The 26,573-nt window shown below is 37.8% G+C and overlaps 1 protein-coding gene across 1 annotated transcript in view; it reads right to left on the bottom strand.

Moving 5' to 3' along the window:
* Fto (FTO alpha-ketoglutarate dependent dioxygenase) overlaps nt 1-26,573 on the bottom strand; it is a 373,197-nt gene that overhangs the window by 271,731 nt on the left and 74,893 nt on the right. The window contains exon 2 of the mRNA XM_027939073.2: nt 3,694-3,771. Within this exon, the coding sequence (XP_027794874.2) occupies nt 3,694-3,771 (78 nt within the window). The remainder of the gene's footprint in view (nt 1-3,693; nt 3,772-26,573) is intronic.

The raw sequence follows: 26,573 nt of genomic DNA, 5'->3' as shown, positions 1-26,573 counted from the left end.
ATCACCTGGCCTTCCCCCACCTCCCCACCCGCCTCCAGATATGTCAGCCTCCGTGCTTTTCCTCTCACACACCTCAGAGGCTCTGCTGTTCCCTGGCCCAGAACGTCCTACCTTAGTGTCCCCGCAGGTCCTCCCACACCACCAGGAGTAAGACCAAAGAAAGTAGCCATCTTGTCAGTTTCTACAGCTTCATCTCTCTTGTCTGCAACACGCCTGGCACCGCGTGGGGACTAAATGCATTTGTTTCGGTAAGTGATCTGGATCCTGCTGAGTCAGATATACCTGCAGGACTTTCGGGCAGAGCCACCTAGTAAGTAGGCAGGATTGGAGCACTGAAGGTCACAAGGTAGAGCAGGGATGGAGACAGAATTTGGGGTCGTGAGGATGAAGGCAAGCAATCTCAGGAGGATGGACACGGACATGGAGAAAGAGGAAAGCAGTGCACAGCTTCTCACCCAGGCGCCACCCAGCATGGGCTCGAGTCCTGTTCCTGACACTATCGACTTATAAATCTTGAAAAGATTTTTAAACCTTCTTGTGCCTCAGTTTCCTCACCTCCAAAATGAGGTTTCAGTGACACTTGGCTCAGAGCATTCCAGTCATATTCAAATGAGCTAACACATGTCACGTACTCGGAACAGCGCCCGAACAATCGGGCACACGGAAAGCCCACGATAAACGAAGGCACCGAGAGAAGTGTGGAGGAGAGCCACATCTTATCTGGATGGGGACAGCATTCACATAAATGACACACCAGCTCTGTCTCCTGGGTCATCCTTCTTTCCTGTGCTCCGTGGTGAGCCACAGAAGTTTGTCTGCTTTTCTGCTTCAACCTTTTCATTGTTATTATTTCCTTTTGTTTCTGTGCTCTATGGTCACATCAGAGAACACTGCAAGACTTCCTGAAGGTGTGTGGAACTGGAGCATGGTATGCAGGGAAGTTACCGTACAGCAGCAAGAAAATGGGTTCAGAGCCAGACAAATGGAGGTGGAACTCCAGCTCGCACTCAGCTGACTTATCCCTCCTGACGCCTAAAACAGGAACAAGACCCACCCCAAGCTCCTCAAGCTGGGGAAGAGGAGTCCCCAACTACATGTTTATGGAATGAACGAACAAGGCTGTTGTGGGGACTAAATGTGACAGGATTCATTAACATTTAGCACAGTCCCCGGCACACTGTAAGGGTCAATAACATTCCCTGAGTGGGAGCTGCATGGAGTCTTGTTTTCCTGACTGGCAGCTAGACTGGCATTCCTGTGGAAGGCCTATGAAAGGCACCAAGGTCAGGTCTGAACTTTCTGTTATTCGTGTCATTAAAAAGCATTCTGGGTTCATCTTTTAAGAGAATAAGTTTACTTCGACTAAGGTTTTTATGAACGCTCTAAGCCTTGTCTTATTATAAGGTGCATTTAACATGATTAGATATTGGTACGAGGGTTTGTAGTGAGACTTAGAAAAATAACCCAAGAATGAAGAGCTGTTGGCATCTGGGTTTCCATTTATCCTTCAGTATATGGCTGGTTAGATCACAGTGGGCTGATAACCTTTTGTATTTAATTCTTCATGTACTATCTGCACAGTACAAAAGCTGAGATGTCCTAGCAGTTGCTTTACAACAATGCACGTAATTAGGTATCAGAAGGCATCTATCTATGAATATGTTAGTGTTTCAGAACTGATTATATTTTTTGGGTTTGCCTGATTTAAGGGTACTTTTAAAAATTACTTATTTTCCTCACTGCAAAAGAATATATGTTTGCTGCAGATAATTTGGAAAATTACGTAAGCTCAAAAGAGAACATCCTATCACTAAAGGATATAACATTTCTGAGTTATCCTTCAAATATTTACAAACGTCACCTCCTTGGGAAGGTGGGTACATATATAAAAACCAAATTCAAACCACACTAAATTCATTATATAACTGGCTTTAAAAAGTAACTAATACATGCGTTGATTCATTTACTCACTCAAGCAAACTAAGTACTTGCCAGGCTCCAGGCATTGAACTAAGGAAACAGGATGAGCAAAAGAAGAATATTAAAAATCATTACAATCAGATGAGATATGTGCTAATCGAGGTACTGATAAAGTACCACAGAGCAGGTTGAGACAAGTCTGGACTGCAGGAGTGTCAGGGGAGCTGTCTATGGGAGATGACGTGTGAACTCTCACTAACAAGAGCACAGAGATCCAGCAAAGAAGGAGACACTACAGCAAATAATGTAGCAAGAAGTCCCCAAGTTTGAAACTAGTTTGAGGTGCTGTAAAAGTCCAATGTGGATACAAAGGGGTAGGAGTGGGGAGATGAGGCGGGAAACGCAAAAGCCAGGTGATAAACATCCACTGTGGGATCTGAAGCAGGGGGTTAACATGTTCAGATTTACACCTTGGTCAGAAATACTGCAGCGTCAAGAATTGAGACAGGTAAACAGGAACACTAGAGAGACCCATAAGAGGACTGATGAGGTGAGAGATAGTGGAGATTATCAGCAGAGATAAAACACAAAGTTTAGAAATGATAATGAACTAGAAGTCAAGAGACCTGGATTCTAACAGGTAAACTCCTTTCTCCTCTTCCTTTCCTGGTTGCTGAGGGTCTGCTATGTACCAGCAGGAGCTATAGAAGATGATATGGCCCCATTTCTATACCTAAGAGCATATACTCCAACAGGAAAAAACAGGTGAAATTTTAGTATTTAGGTACAGTTTTCTTTTTTTCTTTTGCCAATGCCTACTACTTCTTTGGAACTTGGACTCCTTTGAGGAAACCATCCATCTCTGACTCCTGCAGTCCCTGTGATTTGAATGGGAATATTCCCACACGACCCCACTCTATGTAGACTATGAAATAGGCCAAGCAAACACAATGGCTCTAACCAGGCCAATGAGAACACTCCCTGGAGAATCTAATGGAACCAGGGGAAATAAACTCAGTCACTTCTTCTAAGATTCCAGGTGCTGAAGACCACACAGCCCTTGATCTGCCCTTGATTACATGCTGTCAGGAGAGCGCGTACTCAGCATGCAGTCATACAGAGGAAAGCCAAGCCAAGCAGCAGAAAGACAGTGATCAGGTGACATCACTGTTGAGGGTTTGGACTGATTCGATCCTAGATTTCTAAGTGCCGTCAATAAAGTTCTCTCTTTTTCTCTTTTGCCACAGTGAGTTTGTTTTGGCTTTACAATGGAAAGTGCTGATGAATTCAGGGACAGAAACACATAACTGCTATACCATGGGATAGGAGTTATAACCGAGTTATTTACAAAGTCCAACTAACAGAATAGGACAGTCTCCTTGTAGGTAAGATAAGTTGGGGAAATTTTCAGAAGAGAGGTGATACTTAACTAAACTCTCAAAGAATTAGCCACCCAGCCATAGAATAGAAAGATAGAATAATAGAAAGGTTATTCGATGCAGAAAACACATTATGACCAGAAGCAAGAGGGTGGGAAAGAACATGGAATGTTTGGGGAATTAAAACAGCACATCATGCTAAAGCACTAAGCTCACAGCAGAAAGCAGACTGTGAAAGAATTTACCTGATCTCTAGGTGACAAGCTGTCACTGGGTGACCAAATCAGACCTTCCATTTATTTAACCTCACAAGACTGGTAGACTCACAAATAAAATGGGAAAATCAGAATGCATAACTATGAGTTGATAAAAAAAAAATATCAAAATATCTTACCTGCTGATAGAACTCATCATCTTTGGGGGTCAGATAAGGAAGCCAAGTGTCTTCAAGCTCTTCAAGAAGCCTCAGTTTCTGTTTAAAAATAAATAATAACAATTAATTTAGCCATCTTGAATGTATAAACTTTTAAAAATGGAAATTAGTCAAATGTCAATTATGAAATGTATTAATTAAATTACACACATTGTAGATTACATGTTGTACGAAGAATGAATTTCAAAATGATGATCTTATTCACTCAGATTTCATGACACATTTTGATTCACTCTTCATAAATATTTTTGGCATCAAGGTCTTTTTTTTTTTTTAATCAGTAGAGTCACCTTATGATTCATCCAATACAGTTTCCTAGAACAAATCTTCCTATTTGTATAATCTGCTTGAAACACAGTAGTTGTTAAACCCTTCCATGATACTATTACTGGAAACATCAAACTAAACCACAAGTATCCATTTGCATAACATCAGGGTATCTGGACTAGTCATCTTATAAACACTTATTTAATCATGTCCACTTATAATAATGCCTTTCTAAAGTGATCTTTTATATCTACAATAATTACTAAATCTATGTTAAGCTTCTTTGCTTCCTTTCTTTGTCAATTTTATGCAACACCCTTCTTAAGCACTGTCTGGGGCTGCTTCAATAAACTATGTGTTCCTCAGTCAGGCCTACCTGCACACCTATAATCCCAGAGACCAGGGAGACTGAGGCAGGAGGATCACAAGTTCAAGGCTAACCTCAGAAACTAAACAAAACCCTGTTTCAAGATAAATAAATAAAAAGGGCCGAGATGCAGTTCAATGGTAAAGTACCCCTGGGTTTAATCCCCAGTACCAAAAAGAACAACTATGTCTTTCTCAAACAGAATGTACTGTTCAAACAAAGTAATTAAGAGGGCCCCATTTATAAGGTGCCTTATAAGGAATCAAATAAATATGAAGTGACTTCCTCTGAGGGATTTTCTCAAAGGATACCCACCCTTATATTGAGGCATATACAGAGTTCCGTGGGGGCACATAAGTGGCATATAGGAGTGTATATATGGACACCTATACACATTGGGCATATATACCAAATATTTGTAAAAGAAAAAGAAAACAACAGAAACAACCAGTTTTCAAGTAAAACTGCAAAAAACAACAAAAATGCACCCTCAAGGCTACAGTTAGCCAGAAAAGCATCATTGCAAGGATTAGAAAACAGCCTGTCTTGCTCTGGGCCAATGCAGCCCCACCCAATAGAGTATGGCTTGATAAATCAAACCTCATTTCAGCCCCACTGGCTCCAACAGCCATTGTCCTTATACGGTGTACAACCTGCTCAACCAGACATGATGATACAGAGTATTACCCTCTCCCACCCCAGGAAAGCAACCTTCTCTCCCAAACCCATCATAATCAGAGTAGTCCAAGCAAGCAAGTTCTTTTAGGAAGAACTTGAATTCTTTCTGGACCTTTTCAATCATAATCCAAAGTGAATTACGAGAAAGGGAATAAAAATATAACAAAGAGTCTATGGCCCAGAAACGAAACAGTAATTTCTACTGTTAGGCTTAATTCTGACCTATTTATTTAATTAAAGTCTTTGATAGTAGGTATCTCCTCATCTATAATGGTAATACCAGTTAAATTTTGAAGAGTTTTCCCTTACTCAGGACCTATAATACTAATATGACATAAACCTTAGTCTGGACAATTAGTTCATTGGTTAATTGGTTTATCTACTTTCAGTATTAGCCATTATTGGGGACATAAAAAGACCCAGTGACATTTCCATGCATGTACTTGCACATTTATACATGCCATCACTAATTTAACAAAATCTATACTTCAGTTCTCATGTTCAGCTCAGGAAACTGGCATTTTCCTATAAACCTTTTGCCAGTTCTTATGACTTTATATACACACAAAGCTCTAGAGTATTTATAAATGCCACAAAAATATTTTAGCTTCGAATAATCTAAATGCTCCATCTTACAAAATCATCTTAAAATCTTCACAAGAAACTATCAATAAAGTTGATCTGTACACATGGAGGAGCACAAAGGTACAGGTTCCCAGAAGAAATTACATACCATATCCAAATCAGACCAAACACCAATAGACCTGTCCTATAAGTCAACAGGCATCAATGGGTGCTGTTTGTAATTAAGACTTTGCTAAATTATCATAAAACCACCACTTCTCGGTTCAATTGAGACCCAGACCATCCATAAGGTATAAAACACTGTAACTCAGAAGTCCATATCAAACAGACAAAATTCTACAAGAATTTTCCCACAACAGAACAAGCAGAACATAAATAGTCTTCCTGTACTAGGAATTTTCATATTAACACTGCGAGCATCATGCTATGTATGTGACAAGGGAGAACAGGGGTCAGGAGATCACCCAACTTAAGATCAAACAGATGAAAGCTGCTCTGTACATCAATATTCACTACTTGTGATTTAACAATGAATGGCAAGGTCAATTATAAATAATATTTATGAACTTAAAAAGAAGTTTTGGTTATGTTCACATTGATAAAATCAATCAGAAATAAACATCAAGTTAAACTAGTAGTCCATGAACATCATAATTTTAAATTATGATTGCTTTATAAAATTAAAAATTAGACATTAAGTTTGCTTTCTAAAAAGCACCGTGAGACTAAAAAGCAGGTCCTCTTGAACTCTGCTGCCAAGAGTTTAAAGCAGTACAACATCTACAAGGACAACTGACAACTTTCAAAATTCAAATGCTTTGACCCTTTGACCCAGAATCCTACCTACTTCTGAGTGTTTATCCACAGATATCTTGTAACATGGTTCAGACATGTACAAGGTTACTCATCACATCAAAAAGCTTAGAAACATTAAAAGCCAATGAATTGTGCTGGGTATGGTGGCACATGCCTACAATCCCAGCTATCCAGGAGGCTGAGGCAGGAAGATCACAAGTTCAAGGCCAGTCAGGCTTAGCAAGACAATATTTCAGAATAAAAGGGCTGAGGTTATAGATTAGTATAGAGGGCCCTGCACTCAGTCCCCATTACTTGGCGAGGGGGACCACAGAATTGCACACTTCAGGGGTGAATTTTATGGTATGTGAATTATCTCAATAAGACAAAAAGATTAGAAATAATGCAAATGTTTATCCATGGAGGACAATGCAATAAACTAAGGTCCATCTATATAATGAAATACAATGCAAAAGAAACAAAAATAAAGAAGCTCCCTATTTCTGATAAAAAGCTCTCTGGGAATTACTGAAAAGTGAAAAACTAGATAAAACATCTGCTTGTATTTACCTATAAAAACATAAAGGATACATGATGAAGTATTAAAGTGGTATTTGTTAGGAATAGAGGTAGAAAATGACCAGAAGGGGACCAGGGCAGAGCAAGGCTCTTCAAAATATCCTATATTATTTTGATTCTTGAACAATGTAAACAAATTACCTACTCCACATATTACCTAGGACCAATTCAAACATATTTCCTATGAATTCTTGACATGGAATTCAACACAAAAAAGAAGTAGTTACAATGTGGGGCTCTGTTTAAAGTGCATACTTTCATCCACCTACAATGAAGTGTTTATTTGGGAAACTATCAGACTAGCACACTGGAGAGTGAAGAGAGGAAAAAGCAGCTCTGACAGTTCTCAGTGTCAAATGCCAACTGTGGGTAAACATGCACCGCATGAAAATGCACTCTGGACTGGAGGCAGAGCAGCCCCCACTTGACTGTCAGGTCTGGCTCACTGCAGCTCCTCAGCCTGGCGTCCACAGGAATCCACACGGCTGGGCCCTGCAGCACACCGCTCAGCTCACAGGCTTCTTTGCTGTCACACTTGTGTCAAATACATCAACCTGCTCACAAATGCCACACGGAGAGTCAGAGAGGGCCCAAAGCCTCAGTTCTCCCACCTGGCAGGAGGAGCACACAAAGATCCTTCCATGGAGACTACTGCCCATCTCCACAGCTCTAGCAAGTAAAGGGGACATGAGACCTTCCATAAAATGTGATGCAGCTTAAAAACCACAAAGGTTTGAGGTTGGATGTCAGAAACTACTCGAGGCCTCCACCTATGCTTCACTATGAAAAGCTGAGATGTACTGAACTTGCAGAGCCTGCCAAATAGAAATATGGCCTGAGTCTTACAGTAGTTACATGAAAGGATGAGCTGGATTTTGACTCACCATGCAAGGATGTATCTCTCCTACAAATGAAGTGTATTTTTTGTCTGACAAGTGTCTCTTCAACCTCATCAGACTATGTTGCTAACATCTCTTACGCTTTATCCATTTTTTATTTTCCACATAATAGTTTTTAAACTATTTGTCATATTGTATCAAGTTCAAAAGAATTTAATTTTGCTATCTGAGTCTTCTCAAAATATGATCACAAAGTCTAATGAATATTCGTTGTGGAAATAACAATCTGCACAAATCTTGTACAGATTTCAAGCAAGCGGGAAAACTGACCTAAACTTAATGCAGGGCATAACTGGGCACTTTTCAGGAATTCCCATCTAAATTAACACTAGAAAGACCAGTAAGAGGTACCTAAGCCAAAAAAAAAAAAAAAAAAAAAACCCAAACACACTTTATGTTTATGCATGGTTATGTATAATATCTGTTTTAAGTAAAAAGAAGCTTATCTGTTTTAAATAAAAAGATCTCAACCATTCCAACAAACTTGGCATTCCCTGTCCTGTTCTCAATGAAAATATGGCATGGTAAAAATGAGTAGGATTGGGAGGAAAAGGCAGACATTTGGGTTCAAACACTCTATCATTTCCCACAGGTGGTCCTGCACCTGAATCAACTTCTCTCAACCTCATTGCCTCATCTCTAAAGCTGTTTCCTAGGACTGCTGTGGAAAAAAATAAAAGTAATCGTATCATATTAGAACTGGAGAACATTATTCTAAGTGAAAGAAGCCAATCTAAAGAACAAAAGGCAAATGTTTCCTCTGATATGCGGATGCTAATTCACAATGTGAGCAGGGGAACAGAGGTTATTTCATACTAGACAGAGAGGAGTGAAGGGAAGGGAGGTGGATTGGGGGTAGGAATGATAGTAGAATGAATTGGACATTATTACCCTTATGTGCATCTATGATTATATGACCTATTAACTCTACATTATGCACAACCAGACAAACAAGAAGTTATATTCCATTTTTGTATGATGTGTCAGAATGCATTCTGCTGTCAGATATAACTAATTACCCAAATAAAAAAATAAAAAGTAATAAACATATTAGGGCATTTTGCAAACTATGAAGTATGCAAATGACATTCAAATAAGGGGACATTCCTGTAAAACAAAGCAGGAACTAAGGAGCCAAACTCTAGGTGCAACATCAGCTCTACCAGTAGAGGTACATGACTGGGGACTAGGTCTCTTACCTCCCTGTGAGGTGTAAAGGAACTAAAATATAGAAACTTCTAAGAACAATGCTTCAATACACTTTGGAAACTATTTGCTGTTACTTATTCACGTCAGAAACAAACAGTTGTGATTACTAGTTATTACTGACCTATAAAGGGACCTATGTGCACATTACCTAATTATACTTTAAGCCACAGATTAATCCTACTATCTGTATTTACAGATATTAATTTCCCTGGATAAATTAAAAGAGAAATACATAAGCACTCTTCATATATAAACTTTGGTGAAGATTGATAGATACTTTACATATATATGTATATATGTTCCAGTTTTCTACAATATGGTGATCATCAAAGTTTGATATAACAAAATCATGAAATTTTAGAACACATAAAGAAACTAAGGCCCATCCAGAACTATTTGGTGACTAGCAAGAGAGGACACTGCTGGTCACAAGACAAATCACTACTCACATTCTCATTTCCCTAGCACCGTACAGTCATTCTACACTGCTTCACATCATCCTTACGACAAGAGAAATTATGACTTTCCAAACCCGGTTAATTTTCAACTTAAAAAGAACATATATAACACATTTCCTAAGTTTAATTCAGAAAAATCCTACCTTTAAACTTTTTAAATCAAAGCTTATAACCCACTGCTCTTAAGTCCCCTTAAGTCCTGGCTGCTTTGGTAGTTCTACGATGCTTTCAAGAGAGATCTTTTTAATTATTACTTAGTCTGTCTCCTTCTGTCCCATAACAGGAGCCTGTACTATAGCAGACTACAAATGCAGCCCTGATAGAAAACCTCATGACTCACAAACATCAGGAACAAGACTCGGAAAGATTTCACCTCAGTCATGATGGGAAATGAACTCTAGCGTAAATGCTGCTCTGTTCCTTCCCAAAAAAGTTCAAAAGCAACACCTGAAAGGATCAAACTGTCTCCAAGTAACTTAAATGAGTTACTGAACAAAGCTCAGGGATATTTAAAAGAACAACAAAACATAGCATGGGAATGTTAAAATTCACGTTTGTCATCCAATCAAAAACCACAGGCATGACATGCAATAGAAGACGTACTACACAAGACAACAGGATAAATTGAAACTGACTCCAAAATGGCACAGATGACAGAATTAGTAGACAAGTATGTTAAAACCCTGATGATCACTCTTATTTATAAATTTAAAAGTTATATAAAAACTATAAATCCACAGATTCAAGATATTCCAAGAATCTCAAGCATAGAAGGCATGAAGAGATAACACCAATGTGTATGATATCAAAATAAATTTAAATGAATGAAAAAGAGATAAGTTTTAAAACAGGCAGGAAAAAAAAAAAGGCATACTATTTACACATGAACAAACCATAAGAATAAAACCAAATAATTTGTGGAAAAAATACTGGCCAGAAGATGGTAGAGAAATGCCTTACTATCTTTCAAAAATAAAGGCAAAATAAACACTTTTCCAGACAAACAAAAGCAGAAAGAATTCAACACCAGCAGGCCTTCATGATAAGAAAGGAGAAAGGAAGATCTTCAGACAGAAAGAAAATGCCAGACACAAATCTGAATCTATAGAAAAACAACAACAAAAAGCATTAGAAATAGTAGCTGTTTGGGAAATATAAAAGACTTCACACTTCAAATCTTTATAAAAGATAACTGCTATTTAAAACAAAAAATAATAATGCCATCTGAGGTTTACAATGTATATACAGTAAAATGTGTGAAAATAGTTGTCAAAAAGTGAATCATTGTAAGATTCTTATATGTGAAGTACAATAACAAAACATCCTTGTTTTGTTCCTGATTTAAAAAAAAAAAAAAGGTTTTCAGTTCTTCTTCATTCTATATGATGTTTTAGGTTTAACAATAAAGAGCTGCTATAATGTTGAGGCATGTTCCTCTAGTCCAAATTTCCCCTGGATTTTTATCATAAATAGGTGCTGAATTTTGTCTACGTCTTTTCCTGCAATTAAAATGCTCATATGATTTTCATCCTGACTTCTATTTATACGGTGTATTACATTTATTGGTTTGCATGGGTAGAGCCATCAATGCAATAAAACCAACTCCAGAGTGGTACATGATCTTTGTACTGTATTGTTGAATTTGATTTGCTAATACTTTATTAAGGATTTTTGTATCTATGTTAACTAAGGATACTGGTCTGTAGTCCTCTTTCCTTGATGTGTCCTTATCTGGTTTCAGTGTTAGGATGATATTGGCTTCATAGAATGAGTTTGGAAGTATTCCCTCACTTACTATTTTATGGAATAATTTGAGGAGTACTGACATTAGTTCTTTAAAGGTATGATAGAATTCGACTAAATCTGTCTACTCCTAAGCTTTCCTTTGTTGAAAGGATTTTTTATTATCATTTTAATCTTGTTCCTTGCTTAGGTTTTCTGTGTCCTCACTGTTGAACCTAGACAGTTCGTATTGACTAGAAATTTATTCATTTCTTCTAGATTTTCCAATTTATTGCAATGTGAGTTTTCAAAATAGTCCCTAATGATCCTCTGGAGTTCAGTGATGTCGGTTGTGCTACTTGACTTTGTCAATCTTGTTTATATTTTCAAAAAAACAATTCTGTATTATGTTGATACTGTGTTTATTTTTAATTCTCTATTTCATTAAGTTTGGTTCTGATCTTTACTATGTCTTCCTTCTTCTGGTTTTGGAATTTGTTTTTCTTCTTTTTCTAAGACCTTGAGATACATCATTATATTATTTATTTGGATTCTTCTGATTTCTTTATGTAGGCACTCATAGCTATAAGCTTTAGAACCACCTTTGCTGTGTCCCAGGGAACCTGCTATATTGTATTTCTATTTTCATTTGATTCTAACAATTTTTTAAATTTCTCTCCTGATTTCTTCAATATGCCACTCGCCATTCAATCTCCACATGTTTACATAGTTAGTGAAGTTATTCTTGCTGTTGATTTCTAATTTCATTCTATTATAATCAGATGAGAAAAAGAATTATATCAACTTTTTTGTATTTGTTGAAACTTGCTTTGTGGACTGAAATATGAACCATATTCAAGAAAGTTCCATAAGCAGCTGAAAAGAAAATGGATTTAGATATTGTAGTATAAAATATTCTGTAGTTATGTTACATCCATTTACTTAAGGCTATAACATATTTGCCGATTTTATATCTGGATAAATTTTCTATTGGTGAGAGACGTGTACTGAAACCACTCAGTATTGCTATACTGGGATCTATTTGAGCCTTTATATGGAGTATTATCTGATTTATGTAACCAGGTGCACCAACATTTGGGGAATAAGTGTTTATTACCATTATATCTTCTTTGTGGACTCCTCCCTTTTCCACTATATAGTGACTTCTTCTCTTGTAATTTTGGTTTGATGTCTGTGTCGTCAAACATGAGAGTAACTAATTCCTGCTTGTTTGGGGACTCCATTTGTATGGAATTCATTTTCCATCATTTTACTTTCAGTCTATGGACATCTTTGCCTATTTTATGTTCAGGTAACAGGAAATAGGGTGTTATATTTTAATCTAATCTGTCAGTCTATGTCTTCTAATTAGAGAATTGAGACCATTTACATTTGGTGTTTTGAAAGGTATTTATTTATTCCTGCCATTTTGACTTATTTCTAATACTTTATTTGATCTTAATTCTCAAATGTTTATTCTTCAAATGAGACTTTTTCTTCCCCAAGTTCCCTTGGCAGTTTCCTCCTCCTCCTCCCCCTCCCCCTCCCCCTACCCCTCCTCCTCCTCCTCCTCCTCTTCTTCTTCTTCTTCTATATGCAGGATTCCTTGAGGTATCTTCTGTAATGCAGGCTTAGTAGTCATTGAATTCTTTAGTTTATGCTTTTCTTGAAATGTCTGTATTTCTCCTTTGATAATGAGGAATATCTTTGCTGGCTATATCAATCTTGGTTGGCAGTTATTTTCTTTGAGAGCTTGAAATACATTATTCCAAGCCCTTCTGAACTTTAGGGTTTCTACCAAGAAATCTACTGTTATTCTGTTTGCTTTCCTAATTGGTGATCTGACATTTCTCTTGCAACTTTTAAAATTTTTTATTTGACTTGGGTTTTGGGCATTTTAATTACTACGTGTCATGGAAATTTTCTTTTCTGATCTTGTTTATTTATTTTAAATGCTTCTAGTATCTGAACATTCATGTCCAATCTCATTCCCAAACTTTGGAAATTTTTTTTACTATTCCACTGAGGAGGTTATCAGTGCTATTATACTATATCTCTACTCCTCCTTCAATACCTATAAAGCCTTAAGTTAAGCCCCTTAATTTTATCCAAGAGTTCTTGATTATTCTAAGCAGTTTTATATTTTTTAATACTAAGTAAGTATCCACCTTGGATTCAGTGTCCACCTAGTCTTCCAGTTTTGAAATTCTGTCTTTTGCATGATCAAACCTATTGTAGAGACTTCCAACAGGACTTTTTATTTGACTATTGTCTCTCTTTAAGATTTATAATTGGTTCTTTTTCAGACTCTCTCTCTTTATTGAAATGTTCTTTTATATTTTTCCATTTATTCGTTTCTTAGATCTTCTTTTAATTCAATGATTGTTTCAAAAAATCAACTGTTTAAATTCTTTGTCCAGTATTTCATTCTCTTTAATGTTTGTAGATTGAGTTGTTCAGAAGTTATAAATTTTTGGAGGTGACTTGCCTTATTTACTGATGTTTTCTATGATCCTATATTTGTATATCTGTTGTGATGGATTCCTTTTCCTCTTTTATGTGAGGGTCTTTTTGGTAGCAGTTATCTCTTTACAATAAGCTCTGGGCTGGGATTATTTCTTTATAGCAACACATCCAATTAGAGTAATCAAAGTGCTCTAAGTTCAACAACCAGCACAGGTATAAAGCAGAGAGTAATTTCCAGTAACAGTGGTAATTTAAGAACGAACCATATGTTAACATATATTTTAAAAACTCATTGCTAATAATCTCTATAACTCTACTAACCCATAAGAAATAATACAGAATAGCCTTAAAAATTAAGCATTAGTGAGAGCATACTTAATCCCAAATTATATTGGATGAAGGGAAAGAAAGAAAAGGATAAAGAAAAAGAAACAAGATGAGAGAGAAGAGAAATTAAAGAAAGAAGGAAGAGAGAAAAAGAAGGAGAATGGAGATGAAAAAGAAGAAAAGAGTATCAAGAAAAAAATCCAGTTAACTGAAAGACTACATAAAATTAGTTGGAGCCATTAAAAAAAAAATAGTGAATGAAGACATAATAAAACATTTTGCACCAAACAGCTAATGTGACAATCATAAAGAGATTCAGTTTTCTTCTTGCGGAGATATTTTAAATGAAGACACTTTTTGACATGCTCTAGTAGTTATAAAAACACATGTGGATTTGTCCTTGTGGTTTTCAGCGCTTTGGGTAAGGCAGCAAATGGTAGAGACGTGAGGCAGCCTGGCAGCTGGGGTGCAGGGCAGGAGCCAGCAGCTGGTCTGCAGCAAGGCACAGGGTGGTGGCCATAGGCTGGGCATAGGGTAGTCAGGGGCCACAGTGCAGGTCCATGGCTGAGGCATGGAGCAAGAGTGACTGGCAGCACAGGTGTATGCCACTTCATCCTCCTCCCTGACAGGCACTCAGTGGTGGGTGGAGGTAGAGGAACACACACTCCTCCCTGGGTACTGTACTTGCTTTTACTGGACGTGTCATGTCATGCCCTCTGCTCTGGTCCACATCACTCCCACTGCCAACACTAGGGAAGGGGAAGGGCTCAGCAGCCTTCAGTTTGCAGTGATCCCATTACACAGTTACTCGGCCAGCCTGCTTCAAGCCATTCCCTATATTATTAACTGGTATCTCTAGGTGGGATGAAGTTGTAGAGATTTAATCACCTCCCAAGCTGTAAGCTTACACAAGGTCTCTGTGAAATGGCGGCCTGCCACAGTTCTCTGCCAGCAAATTGAGAAAAGCCCAGTATTTCTTGTTCACCAGGTGGTTTTGCAGCTGCTGTCCCAGTTTAACTTAGTCTGACTTTCTCTTCTACCCATTTCCAAAGTGAGCATGTCAAGCTTAGCTTTCCCTTTTACTCCCTTTGCTACCCTCTCTCCATACCTGCCCTAACTGTAAGGTGTTGATTCCAGGTTAACAAAGTCTGTTTTCTGTTCCAATAACGAGAATTGTCTAGTCCGTCTAATGTCTCTGACTTTCCAATATTGTGAATCAGGGCATTCCCTCTGTTACCCACATCTCTGATCAACTGTTCTCTCAACTGCTTTGATTCCTAACTGTGGAGAAGTTGAGATCTGATCTCTCTCATCTCCACTATCTTGGATTACCAACCCCCACATCCCAAATTTGGAATGATTTTTTGTTCCCATCGTTGATTTTGTTAGCTATCATTCTTACCATTTATTTTCCTCAAGTATCTTGAAGTTACATTTTGAAGGCTAAGTATGAGTGCAAGGATTTCTTTATGCCTTAATCTTGTTTATTTATTTTTATGTGGTGCTGGGGTTTGAACCCAGTGCCTCACACATGCTAGACAAGCACTCTACCACCAAGCCACAACCCCAGCCCAAGTGCAAGGCTTTTTGTCTTTGCTCTTTCTCCCTCCCAACTCTCTCTACATCTGCTCACCTTTCCTTCCATTGTGATTCTACAATCACTTCCACCAGAATCCCCAAACCACTGTCCAGGACAAAGCCTTATGATGGTCACATGGCGCCCTACATCCTCTCTCCATTATTCCATAATCGGCCAAGATGATTCCGTTTCTACCCTTGAAGTTGCATCTACCTTCTTCTGCACCTCAAGATCCACAGCTCCAGGACTATGAAAGCATAGTCCTCCTGGGGGTTGAGGTGGGGAGCTTTCTTTCAATCAACTTTTATGAGAAGTACAACTTCACTCTGGCCCCTAGCTTCACTTTATGAGCCTAGTTCTGGGCCCACCTCAAGTGATAAGCTTTTAGTCCCTATTACCCTACTGGAGCTAAATTCAACTTTTTGTTTCCATATCCAGTGTTAGAGTCTGTAAACAAGTCAAAATAACACCTGGCATTTTGCCAGGGGAATGTTGGAGTTCGTAAACAAGTCTGGATGGTGCCTGGCAAAATGCCAGAGGGAGTGGTTTGAGAAGTAACAAAAGCGAGCCATTAAGTGTGGAGATTCCTTATTGGTTGACTGATGTATCTAGTTTATGCTAATTAGATAAGCTGTGTGGAATGTATAAATACTGCTCCTGTCCTGTAATAAATGGCTTCCACTCCTGCTGTATCAATCTACACAAGTTGTTCGTCACCCCCCGGTTATTTTGCTGCAGGCGGACTGCGGCAATCCAGAGCTTTTCCAGGACCATGGGTTCAATCCAACCTATTATCTCTTTATGTTTACTTCTCTTTGCAGTCCATAACACCATCTTATCTATAAGCCCAACTATGACTTTTTCTTGTCTTATGTTCTTTTATGTATTATATCTAGAATTTACATGACCATCAGTAGACAATATCCTTTTCTTTATTTACTCAAATACCAGTTATTACCAAACTTCTACATCTTTGGCAAGTTAACGCATGAAAAAAACAATTTCCTTCACTATAATTTATATTTCTTTGTTAGTCCTGTTGAATAACTTTTCATGTGTACATGATTGTTCGTGCCTTTTTTCCATTTTTAACTTTGTCTTTCCAATTCTAAATCTAAGAATTTATTGTCAGGTAAAAACAAAGAATCTGGGTTTTATGTAATTTTTTTAGTTTGAATTTTCTTCATTTCTCCTTTTTTTATGAGCACCTTTCTGAAGTAACTACTTAGTCCCTAGGAGAGTTCCCCTTGTTCCCATCAAGCCGTAACACTACATTTCCCAACACTCTTAAGAAGATCTCCCTGAGACAACACCTTGCCCTATAACTCACACTTTTCCAAGGAATCTACAAAGTTAGCTATAGCATTTCTTGATCTTAAAAAGTTCTCTTTTGAGAAAAAATTTTAAATATAAACAAAAACCAAAGAGTCAAAATATACTTTAATTCCTCAGCTAACCTGAATATCAAAATCTATTTGTTAAGAGTCCTATTCTTAATAGAACTCTTGTTAATCTACTTTTAAGACCACTTTGGTCTTAAGTTCTCACCTACAACCATCAATTTTAAGGTTGAAGTCCAAGTTTCAAAAACGAAAGGAAGAGAAAAATTTTCCTGAAGAGAAAAATTTCTATGATGAATAACAACTAAATCAGATTTTATAAATCAGGTTAATGACTGTAGAAAGGAATAGAACTTTGGGGGAAGGTCCATTTATAAACCTGAAGAATATGATATTAATATCAAATCATGAGCAAAAACAAAATAAAATGTTAGATTCTTTCATAAGGGCCAATGACTGAGACAGAGGAAACTTTAATTTCCTGGTTGCAACTCCAAGTAATTCTATCTAAAATAGAGACACACGTACCAAAGACTCTTCCCCGCAACCAGATTCTGTCCACAATTTTGTAAGTGAATACAAGACCAAAGGCAATACCATTCTAAACCATAAAAAAAGAGATAACAGAATTAATGAAACTCTTCATTGCTATTCTACCTACCTTCTAGCTCCAAGAACCTAATATACACCCCTTAGCATTTCCAAGAAGACAAATCCCTCCTCTTGACCACAGTGGTTCAGATGAAAAAGCCAAATTCTCTCAGTCATATTTCAAGGCACTTTGCACCTGGAAATCTTAAAGCTCGGCAGTCTACTCAAAGGTCAGAGGAGAGAGCTCCATGAGATTTCACCCTGTGTCTGGCCCAGTTTAGCATCATTGTGATCAAACTTAGCACTTTCTTGCTAGCAGTCCAACTGTAAATAATCACACTGGAGACCAGCAGGGTTTCTGATTTCTTTGTAATTTTACAAAGTTTTAACCATTAAACCACGATCAAACAACCTGCCATGGGAAAGGAGATACACATGATGTTGCAGTAAAGTCATCAGTAAGCCACCTCAGTGACTGTCCATTTAATAATCCTTTACTCTCCACTGTCCTTTTCAGGCTCTCTGCTGTTTCCAAAGCAAGCGCAACATAATCAGATGGTAAGTACCTCCCCGTGGGTAGCTGCAACCAAATTATACAAGGCATGATATGTTACTTTAACAACACAAAAATCCCTTAGCTGCTGACACAGCCATATCAACTATTAGTTTTGCCTAGCAGTGGTGAAAAGTTAAAGAAAAATACCTGAAAGCATAACTTATTCAATAACTCTTTGAGGTTTATAATACAAAGTAGATATTTCTTTTTGTTTTTATCCATTCCAAGGATTCTGAAAAGTCAGTACATACTCTTCATTATCACTGAGGCATTGCATAAAACTCTACAGTTTCAACAGCATGAATTTAATCTTATTTCAATATGTGCATTTCTCAAGTTCCCTCTTCTAATTATATCACTAATGAAAAATTATCATTGCTGGACTGTCTGATAAAAAGTGAGTAATAATTCTAATAAAGTTACTCTTTTGCAAATACGCCAAGGCTTGCAACCCAACCTAACTATCACGTGTGTAACTTCATTATGCTGTGAAATACAAAATCCAATCTGAGATTGGGGACCAGGCTTTCCACTGTGTTATTTGAAGTCTAACTGCAGATGTGTCCTTTTAAGTAGCCTCCAACCACATGGAAAAGGGTGTAAGAGCATAGCCTAATAATGTGAAGAGCACAGGTTCCTAAACCAAACCTTATCATTCAAAACCTGCCTCTGCCACGTACTCACCTTGAGCAAGCTGCTCAACCTTCATGTGCCTCAACTTCTTTATCTGCATCCCTTCTTATTCTACCAAACTTTGTGATAAGCAATTTAAGATAAATGTCCAGAATTCCTACTGTCTCTTTTTGCCCTGACCCTGCTTCATGATTTGGCTTCTACCTACTACCATTCTACCAAAAAGAAAAAAACAAAAATTCTCCTGAAGGTCAGTGACCAACTCTCTTTGCTAAAACCCAGCATTATCCTCTTGGTCATTAAAGGATGCACTGGACACAGCTAGCTGAATCTCTTTCACAAAGTTCTTTTTTCCCCTGGGTTTCCCTTTTAGTTCTTCAGCCTAGTCTCCCTTCTCTCTCTCTCTCTTTAAATTGTTTCTTCTTCTGCCCTTGATAACAGGTGTTCCCTACCCTCTCCTCTCCTCTCCTGCTACAAAACATTCTTCCTTTAGGCAATCTCATCTTCTCAAAATGAGTTCATTACAGATAACTCTCAAATCCTTCTCTCTGGCCCAAATCTATAGTTCAAACTGTCTCTAGGATATTAAAATATGAAAGTTTCCACTAGCACCTGAGATTCAATAAGACCAAAATCAAAGTCAACATTTTCCTTTTCTGACTTTCTTAAATCTATTTCTCTTGGTTTTAATCTTATGTTAATGTCATCACCAGACTGACTACAAATTTCACAGTTCTATTCCCCTGCTCCTTCTCTATTTCATTCACAGTTTTTAACTGCAGGAGATACTTTTATCTATCCTAAGTCTTAACAAAATTCTTAAGCCTTATTGAAAAAAAAAAAAAAAGCTTGTGAAGATGAGGCAAAAATTATTATCCCCATTTTACAGAAATGAAAACCAAGATTTAGACATAAAATATCAGGTTTAAAAATCACAAATTTAGTAAATATCAGAGTTAAGACTTGAATTCACATGTCTTGCCTACAAAGCCCAGGCTACACATTACTGTCTATACGGAACGCTTACTTGGACCTAAAGGTGAACATTCCAGCCTCTATTGAGAGCCAGGTCTCAAGAAGACGACCTAGTAGCCAAGACTGACATGGCCCCTGCCTTTGTGGGTACACATCATAGAAGTGTACCCACATAATTTAAACCAGCAAATTATAAGCAAACATAGGAAGTTCTATGATGCAGAAAACCAGAATGATACCACAGCACCTAACTTAAAGGCAGGATAGATGGTTCTCTGGGACAACTTTCCAGTAAAAGTTACATCTGACTTGAGAAGTGAAAAATAAGTAGGTGTTAATTGGGAAGGTTACTAACAAAACAAAACCACAACAGAACAGGACAGGACAATTTTTGATGATAATGTGGAAAACCTGAAGCCCTGTATACTATCATTGAGAACATCATGCTAACAGCAGCATTAGTCACCACAATCCAGAGCAAACCAAGTGTCTACCAGTGATGAACAGATAAACAAAATGTAGTACGTACATACACTGGCATGTCATTCAACCTTAAAAAGGAACGATACCTTCTTTTTTAAGATTTCTTTCTAAAAATATTTATTTATTTATTTTTATGTGGTGCTGAGGCTCGAACCCAGTGCCTCACACATGCTAGGCAAGCTCTCTACCACTGAGCCACACCCCAGCCTGGAACAATATTCTTATATATGCTACAATATGGATGGATCTTGAAGAGATAATGTTCAGTGAAATAAGCCAGTCACAAAAGGACAAATATATATATTGTATATATGGTTCCATTTACATGAGGTACCTAGAATAGTTCAATTAAAAGAGACATAATGGTGGTTTCTAGGGGCTTGGGAAAGGAGGAAATGGAAAGATACTGTGTCGTGGGTACCGAGTTTCAGTACAGAATGATAACAAATCCTGGAGATGGATAGTAATGACAGGTGCACGACAATATGAATGTACTTAATGCCACTAAATCACACACTTAAAAATGGCGAAGAGGGTAAATTTTATGTGTATTTTGCACAGTAAAAAAAAAAAAAAAAAGTACTCCCAATACTAGGAACAGCATGTTAAAAGGGTAGAAAGAAAGAGAAAAAGAGAAAAAAAGAAAGAAAATTCAAAGAAATAAAAAGGTTCAGGAAGCTGGGGGGTACAAAAAACAGTCCTGCACAGCTGTCTTGATTTCTAAACTAGATATGATCTTAAGTGTGTGAGGCCATATACTGTTCTCCAAATAGAGTAATCATGTATGATTTTCTGGTATCATGGAATGACAGCAGGAAAAAAGCCTAACAATTGCCTAATCAGAAATGAGAGTCTTCTCTAACTTCAAAGTTAGGAAACTTTCATCAAATTCCAAGAGAATTGTAAAGTTTTTCTAGGTTGAGGGTAGAAAGGAATCTTACTCACATTAAGTCTAAACCACAAAGAGTACTACAGCTCCATGACAGCTTTCTAAAAAGACAAGTAGTACTTGTTGCTTTTGGAAAACAACCTAGTTCATGAGGGGAACTGTGTTCTCTGAATATTTTGCAGATCTGAGCTCATGTTGCAGTTCATTACAGCTCTGCCTGCTAGTTATATTACACACAAGGTTATGCCAATGGTTCCATTTTCAGAGTATCTCTCTCATCCATAAAATTCAATCCAGGCTGAAATTTGGTACAAGAAATCTTCACTTCAGAGAATATGCTTGTATATATGTCAATGGGCATATTCAGACAGGCAATAAGTATAGGTAATAATGAACGATTTTAAGGCATAAAGCTATAGCAAATTTCAAACTCAAAGGAAAAACTATCCCTTTGCAATATATTTCAGCTTTATAAATGTACTGCAGTCTTAAACTAAAATATTTAATTTCCAAAGTAAAATCTGGCATGTGATTAATTTATTCAAATACCTGGTTCTTATTGCTTACACAATATGCTTGAATGAGAAATTACAATGTATTTAAACTTTTATGGACAGCATATACACAAGTAACACAAGTCCAAGTTCTCCCTAACTGCCTCCATCAGACTGAGCAAGCACAATCCAGGTAGAAGTAAAAAAGAGAAGAGGAAATCCCTGTCCCACCTATTTTCCAAGGAGATAGGGTCAGAAAGAAAGTTTGATTATGAAAAAGATTAATTTTGTATCCAAAGCAGATGGCACACAAGTAGAGAGGGAGTAGAGACGGCAAAGATGAAAGAATTTATAAACTTTAGTTACTTAATTAAATTATCATATAACGTCCCAAACTTAGGAACATGTATTTTTCACTCCTATAAGACATCTATTCTTTAAATATTAACAAAATATCACTTGATGAGCAAGAAATATGGCCTATTTTGCTTTTTCTTGTCAATCTTCACACCAGTTAGTAAACAAACTTTACTAAACAAAAGCATTTCTGAATAGCCACAATTATGCTTAAGTGAAGAAAAGAGATTTGATTGGGACAGGAAGATAAGGGGCCAGACCCAGAATAAAGCAATCACAAAGACACAGCACAACGCTTCTCTGGATTTGATTTTTCCATAACCAGCAACTTGAATAACTCTGTGTCCTTGACAGGTCTGAAGCTCCATCCCTAACAATGGAGTCTAGACTCAGTTGCCTTCGCTTTCACATTACCTTTATTGGCTTGATTTCATTCTCATTTCATTTGACTCACCTAGTCTAACGGGCACACACTACACAGCAGAAGATGAAAGATGTCTGTGTGACTAGTTGAATACACCAGACTTGAAGAGGAGATAAAACAGGGAGGAAAAAACATGAAAGGTTAAAAAAACAATTTCATCTGTCAACATAACACTACTAATCTCTCTCTCATTCTTACCAATGTCAGTGCTCTCTCTGTTCGACATTAGGCCTCAAATTTAATCTGCTGCAACCACATAGTCAGCTTAAAAAGAGCAATCAGGTTTATCCTGACAACAATTCTTCTAAAACCCAATACAAAAGAATTTTTTTTAAAAATTTATAAATTCTACTTGGCCAATATAATTTGAACCAAGAGGTACCTTTACACTTAGTGCTTAATGTGAGACACATGTTTAGTTTCCTTATCTGTAAAATGAGTGGTAGTAAGTCACTTTATCTAGAATTCCTTCCAGGTGATTCCATGACTACCCAAATCAAAGTAAGTTAGCAAATACTGGCTGCATTTTCCATTAAGAGGACCCCGTTGTCCTGCTTACTCTTCAAACAACATTATAACCATTTTCACCTGCTTTTCCCCTTTGACTGATAAGGTGAAGGTGCAGAGAGCAAGCTCCCCCAAAATGCCCACACCGTGGCGCCCCTCCCCACCCCTCACCCCCAGCCAAGACGGGCAGGTTGAAACTGAAGGCATGTGCTTTTCACAAGGTGATGTTTCTAAATACCAGTGCTCAAGTCACACTTAGCCTCTCTGCCATCTTACAAAGAGCAGTTAGGTCAGGAATAACAAGCTGAAAGTTAATGGTTTCAGAGTGCTGGCTATTAGCATTTCAGTTTGCTTTTATGTTCTTCCACTCGGGTTCTGACTGTTACCTATTAAAACTTCATAGTAACAGAGACTATCCAAATGGATCACTGAATTCACAGGAGTCAAAAGGAATCTGGAATAATAATTTAGATATTCTAAATTCGTAAATGATGTTTGTGTTTATAAGAAAGTACATTATCTCATAAACTAGATTTGAGATAATCTCTTCTGAATCCTATTTCATTCAAAGCCGGAGCTGAATTTTCTGATTTTTATTTCCATATGCTCTGATCTGCCAAAAGATACACAGTGTGTGTTACCATTCTGTCTTGAATGCACACTGTCAAAAACGTCTGGAACCACAGAACCATAGCAGCGTGCAGCCCTGAGCAGCACACTTAGCCTGCTCCCTACACTCTTTGTATTCCCCATAGTTCAAAAAGAGTAGTTCTCTCATTTAAGGCAAATCATAATCCAACAAACACGTTTAAAGTAGATTCATCATGAAAAAGTGTGTGTGTGTGTGTGTGTGTGTGTGTGTGTCTGCAGCAGATGTACATCAACTTTCTTAGGCTACCCTCTTAGACTCTTGAACAATTTTCTCTACTCCAAAGTACATTCCAAACCCATCCACTTCTCCCTGTCTCCACTGACCCCCTTGGGGCAAGCCAGGTCACTTCTTGCCAACATCACTACAGTAGCTTCCCCTGGTTCTCCAGTTGTCCTCTGCTTGTGATCCATTCTCTGCAGAAAGCTGAGCAACCTCTCTAAAAAGCAGATTGAATCGTATCACTCCTGTGCTCAAAACATTTGACTTTCTTAATGAGTCTTCACTGCACATAGAATAAAGTCCACACCTCTTTTTCATGACTATCATTCCTTCTTAGAGCATGCCTCCCTGCCATTCACCAGCCTCAAGTCGTGGACAGGTCTCCTTTCTGTTTCTCATATCATGCTACCATTCCCCCAGCTCTGCACAACTTTCTCTTCCTCATCTATTCCTTCCCAAACCAGCCCAACCCCAGCCTCCTATCAAAACGGCACCCTCTCCTGTCATCAACTATCACATACCCTGCTTAACTGTCTGTCTGCGTATGTGTGTGTGTGTCTCTCCCAGGAGAATGGAAGCTCCACAAAAGCAGAGACCAAGTGTGGCTTCCTTTCTTCATTTGTTCAATAATTATTTTGTGTCTACTCTGTGCAAGGCATCCTTCTAATTACTAGAATTCTGTTGTGAACCAAGGAGGAAAACAGCCCTCTCACACGCACCCATGCCTGCCCTGCTCCTCACTGAGTCCCTAACAGTGAAGATCCTTAGATTTTACTACTGTGCTTCAATACAACTTTTAAAAATATTTCCATTAAACCAATCAAGTTACTAACCAATCTACTGAGATTGGTCTCACACTAGTAAGTAATAATATAAGATAACATCAAAAGCTTACCTCTAACACAAGTTCAGAGCTGAGTGCTGTCTATGGTTACTTCTTAACTACTTCTATAAGGAGAGCACTTTGCTTCCCAATCTTTTATAAATTCCCCTCTTTTATAAATTCTCATCAATCACCACAACCCCTCCCCACTTCTAGTCCCTCTGCACCTCCACACCCCACCATCTTTTTTTTTTTTTTTTTTTTTTGGTACCAAGGATTGGATCCAGGGGCACTTTAACCACTGAGCCACATCCTCAGCCCTTTTTATTTTTTATTTTGAGACAGGGTCTCGCTGAGTTGCTTAGATTCTCCATAAGTTGCTGAGGCTGGCTTTGAACTCACAATCCTCCGGCCTCAGCTCCCTGAGTCACTGGGATTACAGGTGTGCGCCACCACACTCAAGTCACACTATGCTATCTTGACAGAGGTAAATGAACTGAGTTAACGAACGCTCTGAAAATGGCAGGGTGTATGTGAATATATCTGCAATATGTAAATTCTAGTTCCAAATACAATCTAATCTTTTTCTTTAGTTTTAACATGAGGAACATCATTCATCTATTCGATGACTGGTAATGAAACCTACTTGGCAATGAAACCTACTTGGCAATTACCTGTTAGATTTGTCACACCCAATTTAGCACTTCAGCAATTGTAATAAGTACAGCCCAAATGTGAAATCACTTAAATCTAGTCTTTTTTTGCTGGTAGGATGCCCTGAGTTCCACCCAGAGGAGCCTATCACTGCCAACACCTTGACAGCTCACCTATTTTTGGGTCTGCTGATACATACCTGGCTATCTTTCCTCCAACTCAGGAAGAAAAATCCTGGAAAAGCACAAACCTACCTCTTTTGTTCCTCAAAACAAGAGTTTACTATTGAAAGTCACCATGTAACCAATCCATCCTCAATTTATATGCTGAATCTAATTAAAGAGCTAAGCCACACACATGAAAAGATATAAGGAAGCCAAATAGGAGGATTACTGGTTCAGGTATTAGCAGTTTGATGTTCAGCTTATTTAACCATGATTTCAGGGAGTTTTCTGTATAGGCAGCAAGCATCCTATAGGATTTGGCAGAGCCTCTTAGAACAGAACCATAGATTTGTACATAAAATCTTTAATACAGAACATCAGGTTCAGGTTCTAAGACCCAGTACTCATGTTGAGTACTCACCTATAGAGCAATGCTACCTAGCTAGATTTGGCTGTGCATTGCAACTGCCTACAGAGTTACCATTTTTCAGTACAACTTTCAAAGCCAGTCCAGCCCTGCTGATTCAGAATGTCCAACAGTAGGGTCTGGATGCCTCCCAGGAGAAGTGAGGATCAACCAGGTTTAGAAACCATGGATGTTCAGAACCTAAACCTGAACTCAAATGTCATCAGAGCCAGCTAAATAAACAAAGCAGGTAGATAAAAGCCACAGGAAGTGATGGAGCATGAGTATAAATTAAATTTTAAACACCCAGGCCCAATTTGGTCTACTCCTCCCAATTTTGTTATTTTTTGTATTTAAACTAGAACTCCTGAAAGCTAGGCACCATAGCTCACTCATTTCCATGCCTGGTATAGTGTCTGATGTACAGTAGGTTCAGTCAATGTTTGTTAAATTAATACTGATAATGATGGGGTGAAATCCCAACTCTTCTATCACTATTAGAACTCTCAAGGAAAGTCCTCCCCATTCATCTTCATCCATTCATTCCACCAACACTTACTGCACATTTACTATGCACAGGATTCTAAAGATTGAGCTGAGTATGACAGATTCCTTCCCTTGTGGGATTTCCATTCTGGGAGGATGGAGAAAATAGGAATTGTTATATAGTTATAATAGAATATAACTATAGTTATATAGTTAAAATAGAAAATAGGAAGATTTATTCATAAATAAACAAGCCA

Source organism: Marmota flaviventris, chromosome 18 (assembly GCF_047511675.1).
Source record: "Marmota flaviventris isolate mMarFla1 chromosome 18, mMarFla1.hap1, whole genome shotgun sequence".
NCBI classification, from domain to species: Eukaryota; Metazoa; Chordata; class Mammalia; order Rodentia; family Sciuridae; genus Marmota; species Marmota flaviventris.
This window is presented reverse-complemented; position numbering and strand designations above follow the sequence as displayed.